Source organism: Leuciscus leuciscus (assembly GCF_965113295.1).
Source record: "Leuciscus leuciscus genome assembly, chromosome: 2".
Taxonomy (NCBI): Eukaryota; Metazoa; Chordata; class Actinopteri; order Cypriniformes; family Leuciscidae; genus Leuciscus; species Leuciscus leuciscus.
In genome coordinates, this window is record NC_138726.1 from 38097215 (window position 1) to 38120849 (window position 23635).

At 39.9% G+C, this 23635-nt stretch overlaps 1 protein-coding gene across 2 annotated transcripts in view; it reads right to left on the reverse strand.

The window, feature by feature from the left end:
- The window catches only part of plekhg4 (pleckstrin homology domain containing, family G (with RhoGef domain) member 4), a 73806-nt gene that overhangs the window by 43819 nt on the left and 6352 nt on the right, over positions 1 to 23635 (reverse strand). For both annotated transcript variants that reach the window (XM_082161087.1, XM_082161086.1), the window contains exons 2-3: positions 11931 to 12128; positions 2886 to 5799 (exon numbers count right to left, since the gene is read on the reverse strand). In XM_082161087.1, coding sequence (XP_082017213.1) covers positions 2886 to 5799; positions 11931 to 12128 — 3112 coding nt within the window. The remainder of the gene's footprint in view (positions 1 to 2885; positions 5800 to 11930; positions 12129 to 23635) is intronic.

Here is a 23635-nt window from a genome sequence, read left to right on the forward strand (position 1 = left end):
CATATTTTCTGAATCCCCCACTAACAAACAGCAATGTAGAAACGGTTGAACTGAGCGTAAGCATTTGCCCAATCTGTACCATTATGCAGCTCAAACAAGCACACTCCTAGCTAATTTAAAGCATTCCAGGTATCATCCTGTGCGTTGTTCCATAGGGCGGCTTGGATCTGTGCCCCATATACCAGACATTGATAGGGCTCAGAGATAACCAGAGATCAGCTTCCGACAGTCATAAAACTAAAGTTTTGCTTCGCTGCACTGCCACGCACTGCTGCTGCTGTGCAGAGAATAGATACTGAGATCAAAAACAGATGAGATGGAGTCCTGTGAATTCCAGCACTCGTAAAACAGCTTGCACAAGGACAAGAAAAACATGTATAAATTGCTCTGAAGCATAATCTGGCTGAGATTGCTATATTTCAGAAGGGATTTGAGCTGGAACAGATGAGGTTAGCTTCTGAGGAAAGAAATATAAACACAATGGAATGTTCTTCTTCAGTTAGGTACGATAGATAAGCTACGATAAATTTGACAAATAAGACAAAAAATGTTTTTTTACCCCTACTTTCTCTTTGCTTTCTCTCTGTCTCCTTGTCTACCCAACATTCTCCTCGCCAGAGAATGCTCACATTGAGGAAGTAGACTATATGAGCCCCCCTCAAGCTGAGCTGAGAGCTACCCCAGACAGGGCAGAGCAGAGGGTCTTGGCTTCACACTCTCTCACCACAGTCTGGAGTTCAGTCTGGCCATGACACATACCCTTCAGTAATTATTCTTCATGCATTTATTCTCCTTTCTATCTGATTATCTTTTCTTTCTGATGTAACACTGGACCCTGAATAGTCAGAGCATTAGGGACACCTCTAAAACATGCTATTTAAACAGAATATATTTCCATATAGCACACACATTTATTATTTTTATTGTAATAGAATGTCTGTGATTTTGTGCTGTCATATATATGTGTGTATACTGTATGGATGTCTGCTGTAAAGATCATACATCGGTAAATGCAATGGTCTGGCCAATCAGTCACAAATGAAATGTTGCTTACTTGTAGAAACTTATGAGAAACTTATCCATACTATCATTTAGTCTTTAGTCTTCCATCTGCCCAGCTCATCACCTCTCTCTTTCACAGACTGAATTCTCATCAAAGTCTCTACTGCTTTTCAAGGGGTTTTATAGGTCTTAGAGAATCATTGTCCAAAGGTAATTTTCCTTTAAAAACTAAAAATACACCCAGCAAACTGCTGACACTGAAGATTTGAAGTTTTACTTTTTAAATTTTAGTCATTACAAAACCGAAGAGCAGACTGAATCTTATTCACTTGAAACAGTGGATTAAGAGTAGTATAAACACCTGAAATCCTCTGAAAAATGGAAAAAATGACGAAAAGAAAAAATGAAAACAAAGATAAGCAGATAAGCTTACTTTTAGCGTGTATAGAGGTAATAGCCATAGTAGCCTTGCTGTAGTACTGAAACTCAAAATGTTTAGGGTTTGTGAACCACCCACTAAGAGAGAAAGAATCAGATCTATCATAGTCAAACTACCACAACAAACAAACCATCATTTCTTCTTTCTGCTGTTCCTATCTTCAAAGCAGTGCACCCCCTCCCCCCACCCACCCGTTCTCAATTTCTTAAACACTCCATCTATTACCATCGAACACACTCACACACTAAAACATCCCCCCTCTGCTTACCCCCTGCAATTTTAGAGGTCCCACAGAAGGGATTGTGTTCAGGCCCACCCACATCACCTCATCTCATCTATCTTTCTTCACACCTGTACCACACCTGGGCCAGGTGAGCAAATCCAAAGCAACCAAATCCTCTGGATGAAGAGGAAGAGGAGGTGGGACATTCCAACAACCTGTTGATGTGAAGGACTAATAAACAATATGGCAGATGATTGTTTAAAACAACTTTTTGGAAAAAAAATTAAATAAAATATATATTAATGTGCAGACAAGCAGCTCCTGATCACACACAAAACACACTTCATCTGATATCAGCTTTATTCACTGCAACAGATGTCCTAAAATAGTTTAATCCAACCGAATGCAGGATTGAGTTACTAAAGTACACAAAGCAGAAATCCAGCACATAACCCAGGCTTCTCTTCAGCTGTTTCCTTTAGCAGTTCAGATGTGAAATGCTGTCTATCTTGGACAGTGTTCAGTGGAATTAATGTGCGTCTAAATTTGAAAACAAACTGTCTAGAGGCCGGAATATGACCTGCTACAAAGCAAATCCTTGTAAAGTGCCCAGTCTAAGTAAAACCAGACCATTGCACGCTTTTCTTTCAGCCTGAAGAGAAAAGCAGCTCTATCAGGTCGTAGAATGGGCCATTTGAGAGCCATTTGTAACTTGTCAGAGGCCTGAATGTCGAAACGCCGGAGCTAGTCTGCTAATCTAGAGTAAATATACTAGGTGGACACGGCAATGAATGAATGATTAAAAAAATGACTCACAAGTCACTATAGTGAACAACTGCTACAAACCATGGAGACCGTTTGTAAAGTAGAACACAATTCATACATGAAACACCATTAAAAGAAGCTAAAAGTGAATAATAGAGGGGATTATAAGTGAACAGAATTAAAATATAGTTACAAAAGGGATAAAATATTAGGAAGAGAATGAAACTGTGAAAGTGAATGAATGGAGTGAATAAAGAGGAGTAGAAGTAGGTTCTTCATCAGCTGAGGTAGTGGAAGAAGTCTTTAGAAAAAGTTCAGAGCTTAGATGCATCTGTAAAGACTAATAAACGGGGATGAAAAATGAATGGAAGGGGAAAGTGGGAGGAGTTTAAAGGGAAAGAAGGCATGTAGATAAAGTAAAGGTGAGCGGGATGGACTTTTCAAAGATGACTCTACCTTGCTCTTCCTGCTGATGGTAATGGGACTCCATGTCTCCTTGCTGCTGATGCTCTGCTGGAGAGCCATTCAGAGAGGAAGTAACCTCATCCTCTTGCTTCTCCTCCTTTCCCCCCTTTCTCTCCTCCTCCTTTGTTTTTTGCCCTTCTCGTTCGGTGATAGGTGTGTCCTGAGTGTGCATATGTCCATTTGTGTTTGGCATATCTGAGGCTAGATCAAGGACTTGAGTGCATGCTGACTGGACTCTATTTTCAGAATAGTTGGTCACTATAGCCTCCTGCTCACTCACAGTATTGGCCTTGGTCTCCTCTTCCTCCACCCCTTGCTCTTTAACATTGGTTTGTTTCTTCTCAATCTCATCTGTTCCTACAGAGAAGCTGCCCTCCTCCTGAATTCGAATGTCGGAGTCAGACTTGGGCGTGGTATCTACCACACCTGTTTGAGCAGTCTCAACTTCCTCTGCCCTACAAATTGCTTCTAATTCATTCTCCGTCTTGCTTTCCAACACTCGAATGCTTTTCTTTTCTACTGTTTTTGCCTCCTTACAAGGCGAATTTCCCGCTACATCTCTTTCTGCACATTCTTCCTTTGTCTGGAGTTCCACCTCTGTCTCGTTGTTTCTGTCCTCACAGGATTCTGTCCTCACCTGAACTTCTGAAATGAGCGTAACCGGATCCTCCCCAGGCACTGTGGTGACAGAGGCCAAGGCTACCTGGTCGTTTTGCGAAGCAGCCGAAACAAGCCCACCTTCCTCTGCACTGGGACTATAATCATCATCAGATTCATTTTTGTCATGGCTACTGTTACTTAAAGTCTTATGGTCCTCTTTTACGGCAATACGATCATGCACTTTCTCAGGTGGTGTATGAATGTGTGTGTGTATCTGACATGGGCTGTGATCTGTTTGCTCAGTCTGATTCTGTAAAGGCACACTGATAGCTTGAGGCTCAGAGACCGACACTCCACTGTTCTGCAGATCACAACTACCTTCCAGGCCACAATCACCTCTAATCTGCTCAGATTTAGATCTGACTTCTGCAGCAGGATCAGACACAAAGAGTTCAATATTATCCAGAGAAACTTGTTCTGAGTTTTTACTCTCTAAATTACCAGATAAAATTTCATTCTCTGGCTGTGATGTACTAGTTACTTCGCTGTGTGGTTGCACCATGTCGAATGTTTTGCTGTTTGGTTGTGATGTTCTTAGTGGCGTTTTGTATAGATGTGATGTGTTGAGTGGTTTGCTGTCTGGTGGAGATATGCTAGCTAGTTCACATTCTAGTTGCGATGTGTCAAATCGTTGGTTATCAGGTTGTGATGTGCCAACTAGTTTGCTGTATAGTTGAGATATGCTTACTGGTTTAAGGTCTGGTTGTAATGTCTTGACTGGCTCATTGACTAGTTGTGACATGCTGACTGGTTTGTCGTCTGGTTGTGATGTGCTGGCTAAATTACTGTCAAGCTGACATATGCTTGCTGGTTCAACTTCTGATTGTGATGTCTTGACTGGCTCATTGACTAGCTGTGACGTGTTGACTAGTCTGCTGTCTGGTTGTGATGTGCTGACTAGTTTGCTCTCAAGTTGTGATATGCATAGTGGTTTAAGGTCTGGTTGAGATATGCTTACTGGTTCAATGTCTGGTTGTGATGTCTTGATTGGCTCACTGACTAGTTGTGATGTGCTGTCTAGTTTGCTGTCAGGTTGTGATGTCTTGATATGCTCACTGACTAGTTGTGATGTGCTGTCTAGTTTGCTGGCAGGTTGTGATGTCTTGATTGGCTCACTGACTAGTTGTGATGTGCTGTCTAGTTTGCTGTCAGGTTGTGATGTGCTGATGACACTGTTGTCTAGTGACATGACGACTGGTTTACTGTCTGTTTGTGTTGACATATCAGATAGTGGAGCAGTATCACAATCGGACATCTCTCTCTCAGAATCATGCTCAGACACACGGTCACAGGCGGTTGTACCTGCAGCAGATGTGGGCTTAGACTCGTCCACCTGCTGGAGCGGACGCTCTGCCTCTGCAAGAGCAGTGGGGGTTAAGACCACAGATTGGTAGGCATCACTCAGGTTTTCCTCAATCAGCATGGCACACACCATGCTTTGTGAGCATGCACCATTCTTCAGAAGACTCTCCTCTGGTTTGGCTTTAGGCTGAGTAGAACCAGCAGTCTGCGGTTTATGTAGATTTCTGTAGTTCATACTAATGGCTTGAGTGAGAGAGCCCTTCTGTGGGGAAAAGCGTGGTAAGGAGATATCGGCTAGCTCCACATACTCCCCCTCTGAATCCTCCGCTGTGCTGCTAGAGCTCCGCCCACAGCTATCTTTATTGATCTCACTGAGAGCAGGGAGGAGCTTAACCCCCTTGCTCTGACAGTCCATCTCCCCTGATTGGTCTGTCGAAGTGTCAATAAAAATCCTACATTGTTTGTCCTCAGGGTTGTCTTCTTGATCTACGTCAGAGTCCCTCCCTTCTGTGTCTAAAACTTCCTTGGCCATTCCTCTACTTCCGCCTTGTTCTGTAACTTTGGAAGGTCTGCTGATAAACTCTGGGTGAACAATATCCTCCCAAGGTACCCTAAAAATGTCATTATCCGCTGATAAAAGACAGTGTTCCAGGGCGGCTCTTCTGACCACAGTTCTCTCCCGGTTGATGGACTCCAGCCAGTCCATGGTGAATAGAGAGGTGTATGCTAGCTCCGGTACGGTAAGCTCCTCCACATGCTGCCCACTAACTGCAAGACACTTCACTGTGATGCGCGGGGGGCTTTTGGGTGTTGGCGTCACCTGCAAGTAGAAGTCGCTGGGCCGTAACACACGCCAGTCCAAAGAGGAGAGCTGGATTATGACCTTCTCATGAACACACAGTGGCCAGCCTTCATGACGAAAAAGGTAACCACAGTATGGAAACTGTAGAGAGAAGAAAGAGGGAACAACCAGTCAGGAAATCAATCAATGTTAATTGAACTGTTGTCAGTTATATAGAAAGACTTGCAGGACACATTTCAGTTTTCCTAGAAAGAAATGCATTCCAAATTTCAATATACTGCAATAAAACTCTAACAAAACAGAGAGCTAGAGGCAGGATTCTGTCAATGGGTCATCCAGCTAAATTATTATATTTGCCACATATAATTTTCAGGACTTTAAAACATGAAGAAAAGACAATGTGGCACAATGTTTTCCATTTTCCCCATTCTAAGTGCACATTTTTCCTCAAAACAATAAGAAAATGTATATAGTCTCAGAACATCTGAACATCTATGTTTGTATGCATGTATCAATGGCTTACTCATTGGGGATTTTAAGGGAAAACATGTATTGCAAAAAATAAAATGCATGCAATACATTTTTATTAATTAATGATAAACTAATACAATTAAAGATTCATAAAAAAACATGTCAACAATCTGCCACTTTTCACTACGTTTTTAAAATGCCACTTAATTAACACAACAGTGAATAATACAGATAATAAGATCACAGGGATTTAAAGTGGACAGGGATTATAAGATATTCTTTCTTGTTGAATCCGGATGTTTCTAGATGATTCACTAAGACAGTTTGGACAATAAGCCCCTTTATTGTAATTCAATTTTAGAGAGAAGGCCCTGCAGTCTCTCTGTGCCCCGTTTCATTCATTTGAATGAATTTAACAAAGGAAGTGTACAGGGACACTAAAGGAGGAGAAAATAGCCTTGGAGTCCCGAAACAACTCCACGGTTCAGTGTTTCTTCCTATATGCTTTGACAGTCATGTCACACAGACTGTAATACTGACTGGCTCTGTGTAACTTGATGCAAATGTGCTTTTGGATATACCAGTGATGAAATGAATATTCTGCTCAAGTTTACTAAAACTGAAAATGACCCGCTTCCTTTGAAAGGAAGAGCAGGGCAAAGGAGGAAGGAGGGTTGAATGTCCTTGCGCGGAGGGTAGGGGTGGGGGGGTGAAAGGGCTTTTTATTCACAGACCTCTCAGTTTAAGCTTCTGTTTCCCATTATTATATTCTCATTCACCTTCAAGCTGCAGCCCCCACCTACACAGAGAAATAGACAGACCTGGAGATACTCCACTGACCCCAGGTGCAGCGAGCAGCCGCTGTTCCCACAGGGTTCACAAGAGCATAAATGAACATATTGACATACACACGCACACAAACTACAAAAAACAAGACACTAAAAGGGGGATATACTGGTAGGGGTCCTGTTAAAGGGTCTTTTTGCAGTTGTGCACCTGAAAAAAGACCCGTTCTCCATTGGGGCTGGCTTTCAGTCATGAAATTCCACCAATATTCCTTTGTGTGAGTGTGCAGAGCAGGCCTGATCATTTTGGTTATAATTGTGAGGACTCTGTTGTCAGAAACAACAGACAAGTCATAAAGCGAGTTTACACGCACTTTAAATTTTTGATTTCAGTCATCCTAAAACCACAATTCACCTTTTTAAAGTGTCATATAAAGACATCATCAACCAAAATAAAAGTCTAATTTTTGTGAAGCGGACTAACAGGCTTAAATGATCTACGACTGTGGCTTGACTACACACACACACAAAAAAAAAAACCTGCTGCAGCTCGATTATTACAGCATGTGTACATAAATTAGTCTGGAAATTCATCTAGTCTAAGCAGATATTTTCAGCAACATGAGATTGAGTCCGGCTTTTGTTATTTCCCGATAGCCATCTCCCCATTATTTCCTGTCTCTTCTTGTCACTCAAAGTCAAGAATGCTGTGCATGTAGCATATGGGGGTGTCACAAAGAAAACTGTAACTAAGGAACAAGAAGCTGAAGTCGAGTGTAAAGAACATGTGTGTGTAGACAGATGTGTAGAGCATGTGAGTGTGCCTATCTTTGCTGATCTGGCTGCGAAGGATGAGAACTTCTGGGGGCTTCTTCTCAAATAACCAAAACAAGAACCAATAACACAAACATTCAGGCCAACAGGCTTGCCGAGCCTTTTGTTTTAACATACATGTGTATGTGTGTTCTGGGTACACCCTCATAATGACTAATGATGAGTGGGGGCTCAGCTAACAAAACATGACACGGAAGAGGACATGACAAAACACAACAAGAGGCCAACAAGGGGCCAACAAAGAAACGAACAAAATATGGCTGCAAATGTTAGGCTGAGATAAAATGGCAGAATGATTAAAGCAGTGAGTAAGAGACAAGAAAAGAATGAAGGGGAAACGTGTCACTCACACATTCATTCTCTGTTGAATGCATGTGAAAGCATGTCTATAAAATGTATTAGAGGTTGACTAAATATAATTTATACAGACTCATCGCCACCGATAACCGATTTCTGGTTATCTGGTTATATCGGTTATCGGTAATGATCCACACCAATTTCCCGGTTCCCGATTTCCTGTTTGTGGTGGGAGCTGCTGAGAAGGCTCTGCTGTCATTACACAGTACGAGAGCAGCCTCTAGAGGTGAAATAAAAACTATCACTGATGCCTCGTGGTGTTTGTTTTGACATGTGATGCTACACTCAGCACTGAGCACAATACATCAGATGCGTATTTAAAGCCTCGACAATGAAAAGTTAACTACACACTACTCTGTCTACAGAACACGGAGTCATATTTAAAATTATTTTGTTGACTAGATGCTGCATTAGTAGAGAACAGTGCCGACAAGGCTGAGAGGACGTTAACATTAGTAGGCTGCCTAAAACGATTAGAACAAATGTGACAAAAATACATGCAAATCTGAAACAAATTAAATGTCATGATTGTTACGGTCTAATTGCATTAAGCCCAGGACACACCAAGCCGACGTCAAAGAACTAGCGGCGCCAAAAAACCAACGGTGTTGTTGCCTCGCGTTGGCTGCGACTGGACCAAAAAGCTGCACTTGAACACACAGTGCATTAATATTGAATTAATATTCATCATTCAAAAGGAGAAACCGAAACAAGGATATACAAGATATACGAAACATGAAAAAAGCAGCATTTGCTTGCCATTTTAGCTATAGTTTAGCTATATCCAACTGAGCACGTGTATGCATTCCCTAGCTAGCTGTTGCATATTTAAAGGTGCTCTAGGTAACTTTTTAACCTTAACTGAACAGCTTTGGAGTCAGTGGAATGGTTATATTACTTATTTTGGGGTTGAATGGTGGTGGTTTCGCACCCCCCTTGTGCCCGAGAGCGGAAAAAACTCACTTGCAACTTTGGGCCGGCGGGTCGGCGGCCTCGCCGTCAGGAAGTATCGCGTGATATCAGGTCTCGCGATGTAACGAACTGCTTGACGGCACTGCACACGTACACGCCAGTGTTGGGAAAGTTCACTTTCTAAATGAACTAGTTCAAAGTTCAGTTCACAAATTTTAAAATGAACTAGTTCAGTTCATAGTTCAAACTTCAAAATTTTGAACTAAAGTTCACAGTTCCAAAAAATGAACTAGTTCAGTTCTTTTTTTCCATATGTTGCTGCGAGCTATTATTTTTCAAAATTATTGCCACAGCCCATATAAAACCACAGACAGCAATTATGTCATCAGTTTTAACACTGAAACTATGTGTCAGATTTCATCTTCATATCCAATTTTAAAATCCTTATCCAACCAGGGTTTACATAGCATTGAGGGTAGGGTTGCCAACTAAACAAATGAGGGACAATCGTGCATGGTTCTTTACAGGAAAATGAGGGACACTCAAAATATTTGTAGGCTATAGGCTAGGCCAACATAACACAGTAGGCCTATATGTCATTTCAGGTTCGTATGTGTTTAAAAGGTTTTCAGACAACACATTTGTTTTGATTAAAGTCATATTACACACAAACCATAGTTCAAAATAATAGCATTTATCTGAAATAGAAAGCTTTTGTAATTATACACTACTTTTAAAGAAATTAAAGAAATGAATAGCCTACTTTTATTCAGAAAGTACATTTATAATGTTACGTTTTTTTTTATTTCGGATAAATTTACTTTGAACCTTTTATTCATCAAAGAATCCTGATTTTTTTATTATTTTTTATTAATAATAATCAGAAATGTTTCTTGTTCAGTAAATCACATCAGTATATTATTCCCTCAGGACGATTTCATGCTTTCTTGCGTGGCTGGATGTATGTTGGACTCACAATAATCACGTTGTTTGAATTCGTCAAAACTGATTTGCCGAAATCAAAACCCAGTTGGACAGTGAAAGGGATTTGCCGTTAGCGCGAGTCCGGATCGAAGCGACCAGACAGCGGAGGATTCTGTGCGCAAATCAAACAATGATTTGTCCCAAAATAATAATTAATTCTCAATTTAGAGTTTGTTATTCGTATGGTCTGGTGCGCGTGAGTGTGGACTGTGATTGGATGATGACCGGTGTCGTGATCAAGTGTTGCTGTTGTATCAGATTCAGTCATACATCAGTGGTTAGATCAGCGTTAATAAACGGGACAACGGAGGTTCCGAACGGGACAAATACATTTCTATAGAAATCTTGCACCCTTATGAACGAAGTTAAACTGAGAGAGCGTGCCGTTCACAGCCACCAGAATGAACGAGTTCACAGTAACGTTCATCAGGCAGTAATAGAGTAGGCTACGTTCAGTTCACGTTCGCCCAAAATATGAACGAGTTCATGAACTATCGTTCAATGAACGCGTTCAGGCACAACACTGGTACACGCCCCCATTCAAGCACCGGCTAGCTATAAGCAAAGGGCAACGATAGATTGAGTTATGGCTGAGCCTGTAAAAAAGAAGCAGAAAGCTAGGAAATCTTTGTCGGAGGACCAACGAAAGAGGAAACGGGAGACTGACCGAGCAAGAAGTCAGACTCGAGTAAATCGGACCGGCTTTTTCAGAATGAGAACTGAGAGAAACAGAAGCCTGCAAAATGGATGCTGATCCTGCTGTTGCACTTGTAAGTATCTTTGGAATAAACTGTGTTTAATATTTAAATTTCAAGTAATTGTGACCTCAGGATGTTTGCTATTGTCTGTAAAGGTTTTTATTATGATCGCTGTCTGTTACGGGCTTACTAGTACGTTTGATACTATAACTTTGATGTTAGCATTGTCATTAGCAAACACGTTTGATTTCTGTAGTTGTTTGGCCGTTCCTCTGTCAGTTTTATTTGTGTAACTTACACTTTTATTTTATGTCACTAAGTCAACGCGTCTGATAATAGGCAATAAACATGTTGCACATATCATGATCGAGCTAGAAAAAACGTTCTGATGTTTTCTTAACAAGCAAAGGTAAACCGTCATTCTACCAGATGAACTTATAGACCTTACTAATATAACTTTAGACAAATATTAGCCTCCGATATATATATTTTTTATGCTCATGCCCATTCTCCCAAAAACAAACAAACGCGAAAGCAGTAGTTCGCCTGGTTTATATCGTTCGTTCCTGGTAAAAATACTAGTATGCATGACAACAACAAAAAATTAAAAGAATCGCCATCAGTTGGAAAGAAAATATTGCTTTACTTGCCTCGGTAGACATAACTGGTTTTGAAATAGCCGGTTCCTCTGCTCAGCTGGGTTGCTCGTGGCGAGGGACAACAGTTCGTTTTTACGACAGAGTGTTTGAAAGCATTTACTACCAGACACTAGGGGGAGCTTCGTAGAGAAAAAAACACTCAGACTTGCCTGGTGTCCCTTTAAAGCTAGTAATGTGAGAATGCCAATTAATATGTTCATGCAGCTGAGAGGAACTTATTAAAAAAAACAGGAACGCATTTGATTTCATTTAAAAATACAATTCATAAACTATCGGGTAATTAATCGGTTATTGGCAGGTACTGCGCAACTTAGTTATCGTTACCGGTAAAATTCAATATCTGTCAATCTCTTAATTGTATTAGTCTAAATTTAGGGTTTTCATTAGATTAGATCAGGGATAGGCAACTTCCTGGAGGGTCACTGTCATGGAGAGTTTAGCTTCAATCCTGATAAAACACACCTGCTTGAAAATTTTTAGTAATCCTGAAGACCTTGATCAGAGTGTTCAGATGAGTTTTATCAGGGTTAGAGCTAATGAATGAACGAATGAAAGGGAACTTCAAGACTCACGCATGCATCTTGTTGAATGCTCTGAAGGATGTGTTTAGCAGGCACCAGGAAGTCAATGATGTAGCGCAGCCCGTCCCCACGGTATGTTGTCTCGACCACGTCCAACACCTGGCATAGCACGGTGGCCGCAGTGGCTTCAAATGGAGGGTAGAGAGCAGAGAGTGTGCTCTGGATACAGCTGTCCAGAGATTCAGAGTCCTGCAGAGAAACAGACAAATACTCAGAGGAAGCACTAAAAACCTTCTTTACATTTCAACTAGCCTATCTCAACAGTATGACCTAAATACTATTACATTTTTTGTTACTAATACAAACAATGAGAATGCTAGATGACATCAATTGGGCTACAGAACATCCTAATGTCATGAAACACAATCTGCTGCCCATCAAACAGCAAGATGGTATTAAGTCCTACACAGACACATTGATTGACACACTCTTAGGAAGTGAATCACCCAAGCCTGGTGTAGTCTGTCAACAGACAGACTCAGCTTTCTTTCTGCAGCGTCCACACGTGTCCTGAAAGCAGCTGATCACAATCCCTGGTGGTCTCCATCAAGAGCCTTTCACTCTGAGAAGTTCGGAGAAGAACAGTGGTCGACGGTGAAACCTGACTCTTAAAGCCAGTGCAGGGAGCGACCAAAATGCTGCTAAAAATATCAGCTGCTCCAGCCACACTTAAGGAAAAAGGCCTCTAGTCTAACTTTACTGTCTATTTGCTCTTCATAAGCATGATCTCTTCCTCTGCCATTCACATATTTGAGGTTGAGCTTGGGTGATAACTGCATTAATTAATCCTGCAAAGAAATGGTGAAAATGTTTGTAGAGCCCATCCATCTTGTTCACTGCATGTCACATCATGTCTGCAACATAAACGTGCACCACTAACTTTCTTGGAAAAATGAAGCGGGCTCAACGTAATCAGTGTTGAAGCATTTCTTTGTAAATAAAGATTACATTCACTGCAAATACTATAGTAGTCTACCGTCAATCTCAACCAACAATCATGTCAGTGCTCCCTGGGCTAACATGCAGGAAAGTTCATCTGAAATTTTACTGTGACCAGTGTGGACTTGGCGTCACTAGTGCATCTGTCTTGTTTACAGTCATAAAGTCTCTTATAAAAGACACAGCACACACTACGAATATAATAACTTTTCTAGTAACTTTCACCATGTGGCCCAATAATGTCAGCATTATTGAATTATTTCCATAATCATCCTTTTTGAGTAGATTATCAATAAACTCACTGGCCAAATATCATCCAAACCACACAACCGCCCTGAAAGCAGTTCTACTAAACCAGCTTTCTCATGATGTACTAACAGTACCACTTATGATCTCAAAACACTACTCTGTAGGGATTCACAATTTTGAAGAATAATACGATATATTGTTAAATAATGCAATATTCGATATGTGATACGATAATGCTTTAATCGCATTTTGCATAAACTGTATATATGCGTATGCACATGTGTAGTTTGTCATTTAGGGTAAGATTGTACCAATATAACATATGGGAACAATAGCAGACCGAGAGTTAAAGTGTAGATGTTAATGCAACCTTCTATACACACCTTGACAATAGAATCACCATTGGCTAGTCCACTCGCCAAACTGATACACTATATATATTAGAGGTGTAATGGTTCACAAAACTCACAGTTCGGTTTGACGCGACACAGTGGTGTCATGGTTCGGTACGTTTTTGCCAGAGAAATTTCCTTGATTTAAAATTTTTGTTTATTTATTAACACTAACACCATAAAGTATTATCTTTTTTTACTTTGAACAATGATGGAGGAGCAGTATATAAAACAAAAACAGCTCCTTATAAAAAATGAAATGGAATATTCATATATAATATTTAAGTTTTGAAGTGCTGGAAAAAGATGTGTGACGTACTTGAAAGATTCTTACCTGCCAGACTTCCATGGTTACAGTTAGTGTTACTACAATAAATCCATGGTGAATGTAAAGAATGAAGTTTCTGATTTGTGGACTTAAAGGGGTGATGAACTGAGAAATCAAAATTTCCTTGAGCTTTTGACATATAAGAGATCATCATACTATAATAATATCCTGTAAGTTTCAGAACTGAAAACTACCTTGTTAGTCCAATAAAAGCTTTTATAGACATCAGGCTCAGCAAACGACTCGTTTTTCAAAGTGGGGAACTATGACGTCAAAGAGGATAAAACACCGCCTCCACAAAAGAAGATCAACGCCTACTTCAACACGGCCTGTTTAGCCCCGCCCACCGATTCGCCCAAACATGCTAAATAACATAGGACGACATGATAATTGCTAAACCGGATCGAGCTACTTCCAAGCAATAAACATGCTGTTTACTAAATATTGTGCAGTGCCTGTTTGTGGAAGAAGACAGTCTGCATAAGCTTTCTTCGGATTCCAGCATGGTTAAACTTTATTAAATCAGTCAATCACAATTTCCCGACACGGAACTGCCAGCAACATGTAAGTAACCATGTGTATTCTAATGCCTGATCTGCGATCAGTGATTTCTGTGTAATTATTCAAGTTCAGATATTTCTCTTAAAATCATTCAATACTGTTTATGCATCAGTGACTAAACGATCAACTTCACATAATTTCTCGTAGAATTATGAAAATAATATTTTTTAAACTGAAAGCGATCAAAGAACAATCCCTTTCCAATCGCCCAAGCAGTCAATCAAACAGCACAGCGCGAGCGCGAGAGCTTATCTGGACACTTACCAAACTCGTGATGAAATAATGACACTGTTACACTACACAACGAAGCTCTTACTGTGCATTCACATCGTGTTTGCATTGTGATTTGGTGTAAGCATTTGTGAGAGTGCAAAAATTGCGTTGCAATGATAAGATCTTTATTCACGCGATCAACAGACTGTCTGTCATCTGCTCAGTCAGTGCTCATCATTCTGCAACCTTTCATGTGATGGAATAGATTTAAATATAATGCTTTAAACGATACTTTTCACAATTTTTTTAATCTCGATAGCTGTAATAGTAAAAACGTAGTAAAAGTTTTCGAGAGAGTTCATATAATACTAGCTATTTCATATGCAAGCATGTCAGCCAATCACAGCAGTGGGCGTTTGCACTGCAGTCTCACAGCAGACACGCCCCTTAAAACAGAGCGTTCAAATCTGAGGCTGAAATCAGGCTTGGAAAAATGGCTTTTATTTATAAATTATGCCAATTTTTGATGTAAAAATCATACTAACATTATAAGGGCACCACAGGCAACATTATAAAATAATAAAACAATCCAGTTCATGACCCCTTTAAAGCCTATAACTAGTTTATTCATGGCACACTGTTTCTCCTGGTTTCCACGTCAGCGCTGTTTGATCTAACAGAGATCTATGGCTAATAACTGAGAAATTTGAATGCTTCTCACTACATCTCGCAGCGATATCTTCAGTAGTGAATTCAAATGCTTTCTTTACAGGATCTCTTAGCGTTGTGTAGTAACAGTGTCGCTTGATCAAGATGGGATCGCACAGCACTGACATCAGTCCAAACTGATAAACAGTCTGTGAAATACAAATGAGTTTCGTTCCACTTTCCAGTTTCGTTCCACTTTCATTACGTTTGCCATTTGATGTTGGGCAACGTTGTTGTTGCGACTGCTAACAAAATTTTGGTCTCACCAGCAGGAAATATGGTCCAACGAATCATTCGGTTTGTAATGTGTACCGAACCGCAAGCCTCGTACCAAACGGTTCAATACGAATACGTGTATCTTAATACCCCTTATATATATGTATAGATAGATAGATGCACCGATTACAATTTTCTAGGCCGATTTTTCATTGAGTTTGACCTGCCGATACCGATTTTAGCCGATTCCGATTTCATTTTTTCTAACCACTTTACAGCACACACAAATATTTATTTTCTATCTTTTCTTTAATAGAACATTTTAACAGATAATAGCTATAAAATAGAACTATATAAATTACTCCTGGTATGGGAAATTCACACACATCTAAAGTGCAGTGTAATGGAAGAACCATTTCCTTCTTTTCATATCCAATATCCAACTAATTTTTTTATATATATTTAGCAAACTAAACTTCTGTATGAAAACAGGGAATGGCAATAATATATATATTATTGTATATTATATATATTACAGTATAAACGATATTTCTATATTTTCTGGCTAGTTTACTATTTATTTTTTATAATCATAACCATACTTGCAACCAAAACTGAATAATGAAAACAAGTTTAAATTGGTATATCTTCTACACATATTTTTTTTAGTCTTCGTTTTCTTTTCTGACATACTCCAGTTCTTGTTAAAACACACAAGACATACTTATTCTGTGCATTTTGAGCACTTTTTGTGTGAAATCATTTTCAGTTTGTCCATCAAAAGTGTGCTTTCACTTTAATTGAGCGTGAGCAGCGCTGCAAAAATAGACCCGCGCCGAAACTAGCACTTCACTGCTGCTCCTGCTTGACGCTCACGCACTGCTCCTGCTGCCGGTGTGAATGCACTCATTGATTAACATGCACGACGGAAAAAACAACGCGCTGCTCACGCGCCACTGACATTTGCGGTGTCAAACGGCCGTAATTCACGAGGTTCCTACATGTGCGTTCCGTGTGCACGTGTGATGCTGATGTTGCGCGATGTTAATCATGCGGCGCCCGAGTGCATTTGACCGGCATAAAATCGGCATATGTCAGACTGACCGGTCGGTCGCCGGTCATGGCCGATCACATGAAAATCGCCCAATTCCGGTCACCAGCCGATCAATCGGTGCATCTCTAATAGATAGATAGATAGATAGATAGATAGACATATATGATTGCACCAAATCAGCTTATCTTTGCAAAATGGCACAGCTTTTCAAATATCTGAACGTACACTCTTAACATCAGTCAATCAGGCATTATATTATGATAATCAAGCACTATTTAGAAATTTCGTAAATAGAACTAAAACTTGGTAACCATGTATGAATGCATATTTTGTCCTTTTAACTGAACTTAGTACTGATGATGCTTAAGATATTGTCAGTCATTCAGTGTTTCTGTAAAAAAAAAAATAGATCACAATATAGGCTATAGATAATAGTCATTATTCTAAAAAGATAATAATAATAATACTAATAACAATATGCAACCCCCTAAGGATTGATGAGCTGCTGGGTCCATGAATATTAATCACGTAATCAGCGTTCATTTGCTGAAATCAAAACAGGGATGGAAATAGATGAACGCCAGGCAATGAGATTGCTGTTTGCGCATTAGTTCCACCCACTACTGGAAAAAACGACATATCTCAAGCTTGTTCTTAAAGACAAAGCTGAACAATTCCATATTAACTTTTCAAAAATGAAATTTTGACAGGAAAATACAACAAAGAATATTGGTTACATGTAGCGCGTCGATTCTGCGTGTAATGTAAGACTCTAGTTCTCTCAGCAAAGCGACAGCGAGTCGTGCGCTTTTACACTAGAGTTTATGGTACGCAAATACAGGTACCCAGCACATCCATTGAGCTGCATTGAAATAGTACAGAATCTACAGACTGCATGATGGAGAGCGAAACTCTCAAGTGCTAAGTCAGTGTTCAGCGCGTGAAATATATCTATGCTAAACTTATACTTAGCCTTTAACACACACACTGGCGAGTAAAATCTAAGAATTTATAAGCTAATGATAGACACTATTCAGTAGCCCAGAGTGAAGATTTAGTCCCATATGCGAGTGATTTACTCGCATTGTAGAGGGTTGTTATGAGAGAAAGAAAGATAAAGAACATGAGAACGAACAAATTGGAAAACAACTTGGGACAGCTGCAAGCAAAGTAGACGCACAGGTGCACTGTGGGTCCAGCATTAAAGAGGATATGAGAGATTAAAGATGTAGGAGGACTGAGAAAGACCTTCTTGCACCCAAAACACTAACAGTTACAAGAAAACAAACTACCAGAGAGGTTTCCAAAAGGGGGATGTGGACCCAGCCACAAGATTCAAGAGATGACTGGGACACACACAATGAAAGGCACTAAGGCAACAAAAACTCATTGTTACATTTTTACATTTGAAATTGAGAAATTACATTTCAATGAACAGAAATGATTGACAGAAAGAGCGACTAGACTTTATTTTGAAAGTAAAAGGTCAGGCTAACGGTAAACTAACAGTACAAACACACAGCCCTCATAGTGTGATGCTCACATACAGGTATTTTTTGGCAGGTGAAGATTACTAATGTCTGAAGTTTGAAGAATCCACAAAAGTTAGTGACTGATAGAGTCAATCAAAGACAAATAATAATTTTCTCATTATAAAGGGAAGACTAAGGGGAAGTAAGGGCATCATGCTTTTCAACCTAACTGCTGCAGTGTGTGTGTGTGTGTGTGTGTGTGTCTGTCTGTCTGTCTTCACTTAGGACGAATGTGCTGTGCCATACTGTTATCAGTGCAGTAACTCAGTCATCCTGGGAACTGAGATTCCCCCACATACATCTCAACCATCTGAAATAACACACAAAGTGTGGAAGTGTGATCATTCTTTGACTCTCATCTTGAAGCTCAGATCAGTGTGATTATCGTATGCTGGTCTCATACATTGATCAATATGGACCTTTGAGAACACACATCCATCCATCTAGTCTCTATTCAGGTTTCTTCTTCAGTGAAAATGGGTTTGTGATGCGTCTTTAGATCGAGTGTCTAGCCTCAAGAACCGAGGAGTTCCAATTATTTCCATCAACATTTTTAGATGATTGAAGGCCATTTTTTTATCTGCAGGACGGCCTTCAAAAGCAGGAGAGAGAGGGATTTTCCTCTCAAACAGTTCCGACCGAGGTGCCAAGAAGGTATCAATCAAAGAGCAGGCTCTGGAGCTTGGGGAAAAACTCTCTTGAGACCCACAGAAATCCTGCAGACTCTCTCCACTGAATAATGCATTACATAATTAGGACCCCCATTTAAACCCACGCAGTAACACACACCACCCATCACCATAAGCAAAAGCAATATAATTTTCCCAAGAGCCGTCACTCCAGCTAAACCGAGTCAAACCGAGTCAAAGAGTGTCACGGCATGCGAAAAAGATGTTGATTAGAGCAGGCTGTGGTTTCATCTACTTATCATGACTAATGCTCAGTCATGAGTCTGACTGCCTGTAGTGTGTTGACCCAGGAAGGAAGAGGAATCAATGCAGACTTCCTGTCTCAAATAGTGTAAAAGCAAACATTTCCCAGAGAAAGTCAAATATTCCACATTCCTTCTCCATTTTTACCTTTTAAAGGTAAGAAACCGCAGCTTAAGCTCTGTCAGTGAGCTGAATGGGAGACCCTAGAAGGGCTCAGTCTGAGAGAGGAGAGGGACTTACTGTTAGTCTACAGTAGACGGTTTAATTTCCTCCAGATCTAAATGGCCACACAAGCTGCTCATCCCTCTCCCTCTTTTTATCACTCATCTTGGTCTTTTCTCTAGGGCATTAGTGAGACAAGTTGGAGAGATTTGGGTCTACAATGGTATCATTCTGCAAAGCTACATAATCATGCCTACAGGATAAACACTGTGCCTCATGAATTTGTGTGAGTGCATTGTACCACACTTTATCAGAGGGACAGTCTGTGGTGGTTGGACTTGTTCTTCATTATACTGAGTCCTCATAGACATGCCTGAGCAGAATCTGAAGGAAAGTTATTTAGCATATTCTGCAGTGATTTTGGGACAGAACTGGCTGAATTCAGTGGAATGGGTTTCAACATACACTGCCACTCAAAAGTTAGTGGTAAGAAGATAAAAGAAATCCAGCAAGGATGCATTAAATTTATGTTACAAACGGTTACTATTTCAATGCTGTTATTTTGAGCTTTCTATTCATAAAAGCATCTTTAAAAAAATGTGTCATGGTTTTCTCAAAAATATTAAGCAGCTCAGTGTTTTCAATATTGATTACAAGAAGAAATGTTTCTTGAACACCATATCAGTATAGAATGATTTCTGAAGGATCATGTGACACTAAAGACTGGAGAAATGATGCTGAAAATTCAGTTTTGCATCACAGGAATAAATTGTGAGGTAGTGCAAAAGGAAAATAAACTATTCCGATGACTTGATTGTGGCACCCAATTTTCACTTGGTGCACAAATGAATTGCTTGTAGTTGGAATTGTTACATCATGCCTGGTTAAGACCCTATTACTGACAGCTAAAAGTATTTTTTCTAAAATGTTTCATAGGCTAAGTGAACATTTTAAGTATGTTTATGCACTTTTAAAAGTTAGAATTCTGTTGAACTTTTTTTAAATGTCACAAACACTTTAGCCTGACTGAAACTGTACCATTCTGTTGTCTTGAAGTTGAACCAACAGATCTAGATAAATGCGATTGTAGCTCGGCTTCATCCAGCATGCCAACATGTTAATCAGACTACATCTTGTCTTGGCATTGTGCGCTTGCTCCAAAAGCCACGGGATGTGCATTTAATCCTTCAAATATTAAATTATACATTGTTGTTGACATTTGCAATTGCACAGACAGATGAAGACTGTGGCTTGACTGCACAAAAAAAATTATTCAAAGTTCCTTTATGTTGCTTTTGTTTTTTGAAAACAATATTAAATCTTGGCATACATGTTGAATTTAACCATTTCCCTGAATGTGACAAACTGTCTAATGGCAGTTGCCTGTGTCTAGAGATGTCGTTAGGAGGAGTGTTATTTACGGCTCTTTTCACTAATGATAATCATGACGTGAGAGTGCATGGCATCCGGCATTGTTAAATCAAGCCTGTCCCCTTTTAAGATGGCAGCTTGGCCTTTGGCTGGACAATATTAGATTACTTATATAAAGCATCTCTATGGGTCACACTCTTACTGGTGTATAATCAAATCAATTGCATCTGTCTCCAGGGAACAAGGAATCCCTCTGTTGACTGTTTAACCCTTACAGGACATCATTTTAAGGAAAAGACAGAACAAATATGTTTGAAAAGCAGTGTAGTGGAACATAAACTATGTTCACATGTGCAGTTATACTTTTTGCATATTATTTTTGTGTAGTTAAGCTACAGTCTACATCTGTATCTGTATGTCCAAGTACAGATGACGCAATGCTAACTAATTGAAGAATTAAATACACGTCACACGTTATTCTCTGTCTTTCAGAGCATAACACCTAGGACAACATTATCTATATCTGTTTGGCCGACTTCGCAAAATTTGACTGGCAAGATTCAAGTCAGACTAAAACATTTTTAAAAGATGAATTATTGCTTTAGTCTGACTGCAATCAAACTTTAAAGCGCATTTAAACAATACATACTGTGCTTATGTACACTAAGGAAGTACTGCATAGGTTAGTGGTTGGATAGATGATAGGAATGTGAGATGTTCAGACTTGTTCTTAAAAACTGCCATCTGACAAAGAACACTAGAAGCCCAAAATGGAATAACATAACTAGAGAGATAGTATAATCCATTAAAAAGGTGGGTCAATTTAAATGAGAAGAATAAGAGAGACCTTGTTCTTTGAAGTGTGGTTGCGTAAAACGGCAGCTGAGCTCTAACAGATATGTAAGGTAATAAGACACGCATCAAATATGTGCACACACACACACACACAGAGAGACTCAGAGACAGTGTATGGCAGGGCAGAGCACTGGGGGCCTGACCTTTCACCCCAGCACAAGTGACAGAATGAACCAGCTGTCCACTAGAGTGACACAGTGAAAGAGAAAAGAGTGACAGAGAAAGAGAGAGGCGTAAGCTACACAAAAGAGTGGACAAATAATTCCATTTCCAGTGTTTGTCCTGTCCCAGCTGATCAGGTGACCAGGCAATTGTGCATGAGGGTGGCACAGAGGTTTAGAGGGCGGAAACTCTGGTAGGGCACAATGTGATGGCAGTACATCAATGGAGAATTGTGAACACAAAAGGGGCATATAAACCTCTCTCTCTTTCTCTCCCCCAAACCACTATTTATATATTTCCCTGCTTCATTATAAGCAGGCTGATAAGAAAAAGGTTCTAGACATGTGAACATGTAGCATCTATCGACTTCCTGAAAGGGGGTAGCAGCTGTTGCACCATGACACCTCCCAATCATCACATCAAACAACTGTCCAATGCTGCTGACCTCACTCACAGATCACTGATGAGGTCACATCAACCTGAAACACCTTCCAATGCTCAAATATAGCTCACTAGAAGAAAAACACATTCAGGAAATATTTATCCACTAGCTCACTACACAAATGGTACCTGGATGGACATTTTTCCAACAAAATGGATCCCCAGAGAAGCAATTTTGCTTAAGAGAACAGGAAAGGACTGAAATTAGTAGAGCCTAAATATGGAACTATGTTCAACTGTGGCTGTCAGCAACATTTCATTTATAACTGTTGACAGGTTTGATATTTTGGCATGAATCATAAATCACTTATTTATAAAACATTTGCATTAAAGAGAAATTAAAATGTGGTCATCATTTACTCACCCTCATGTTGTTCCAAACCTGTGTGATTTTCTGTCTTCAGTGGAACACAATAGTTTATGGTCCAAACAACTGGTTGTCAGTGTACAAACAAACAAACAAACAAAAGCATAAAGATATTTTTCAAAATGTCTTTTGTGTTCCAGAGAAGAAAAGTCATAGAGGTTTGGAGCGCCATGAGGGTGAGTAAATTCAGAAAAAAAAATTATCACTAAAATTGAGTTACAAAAGCCAGAAGTTACGCAAAATCGGAAAAAAATATGCCAAGCGCTAAACAGAGTTCATCACATTCCTGGAGTGAGCAAGGCAGAAAATGAGAGCTGTCTGACATTCCACAGGGAAACAAACTGATGCTCACACAAGTCATAACTGTTCAAACAGCCCTCGAAGACATCAACAAACCCTCCCATGTGCATTTTTGCATGATTTGCATAGTGTCCTAACCAAACACAATACGGTAAGTTTCCAGCGATAACTGATTTGTTGGTCAAAACGGAAAAATTAAATGCTGCGCCTATCAGAATACATCGGATGTTTATACGGTTATATAGACATATGACCAATGATATTTTATTGTGGGTGGAGCTACTCAACACAATGCTACAGAAATAGAAACCAAATGATTGACAAAATGTTAAATCTGGTTAGGACATGGTCAATTCAGCTGTGGTGAAGTACAATCAACACTGTCCATTCTGAACAAATTCAAATGAATTAACTTCAATTCTGAATCCCTGTATTATTTTACATAAAACTGTGTGTTGTGCTGATGTACAGATATAGGAGTATTGAAAAACAACCCTCAGATGGTGACAGCAATATAGATTATCCCATCCGAGTTCTCTGAATGCTTTAAGAGTGTCAGTCTTTCAGACGGCCCACATGCTGACCCAGAGGCGTCAGGCTAGCGCTCTGATTCATACTGCCACACTGGGCAGGCGTCAGGCTGTAAACAGTGTGCCTGGAGAAGCCAAGACTCATAAGAGGCTCTGTCCATCTACAGCTGTCTACTCAAAACAATCAAATGTCCATTAACACTATTTGGGCCCAACAGTCATTCTTGAATGCTTTGTAGAGTGTGACCAATGGATGCGTCATGCGTGTGTGTTTTCATTCACCTTGAAATGAAAACAGAGAACTGATCATCTGAATCTCTTGCCCAACTTACACAGAACATACACCAGCAGTTTAGAACGGATGGTATTCTATATTCTACAAGT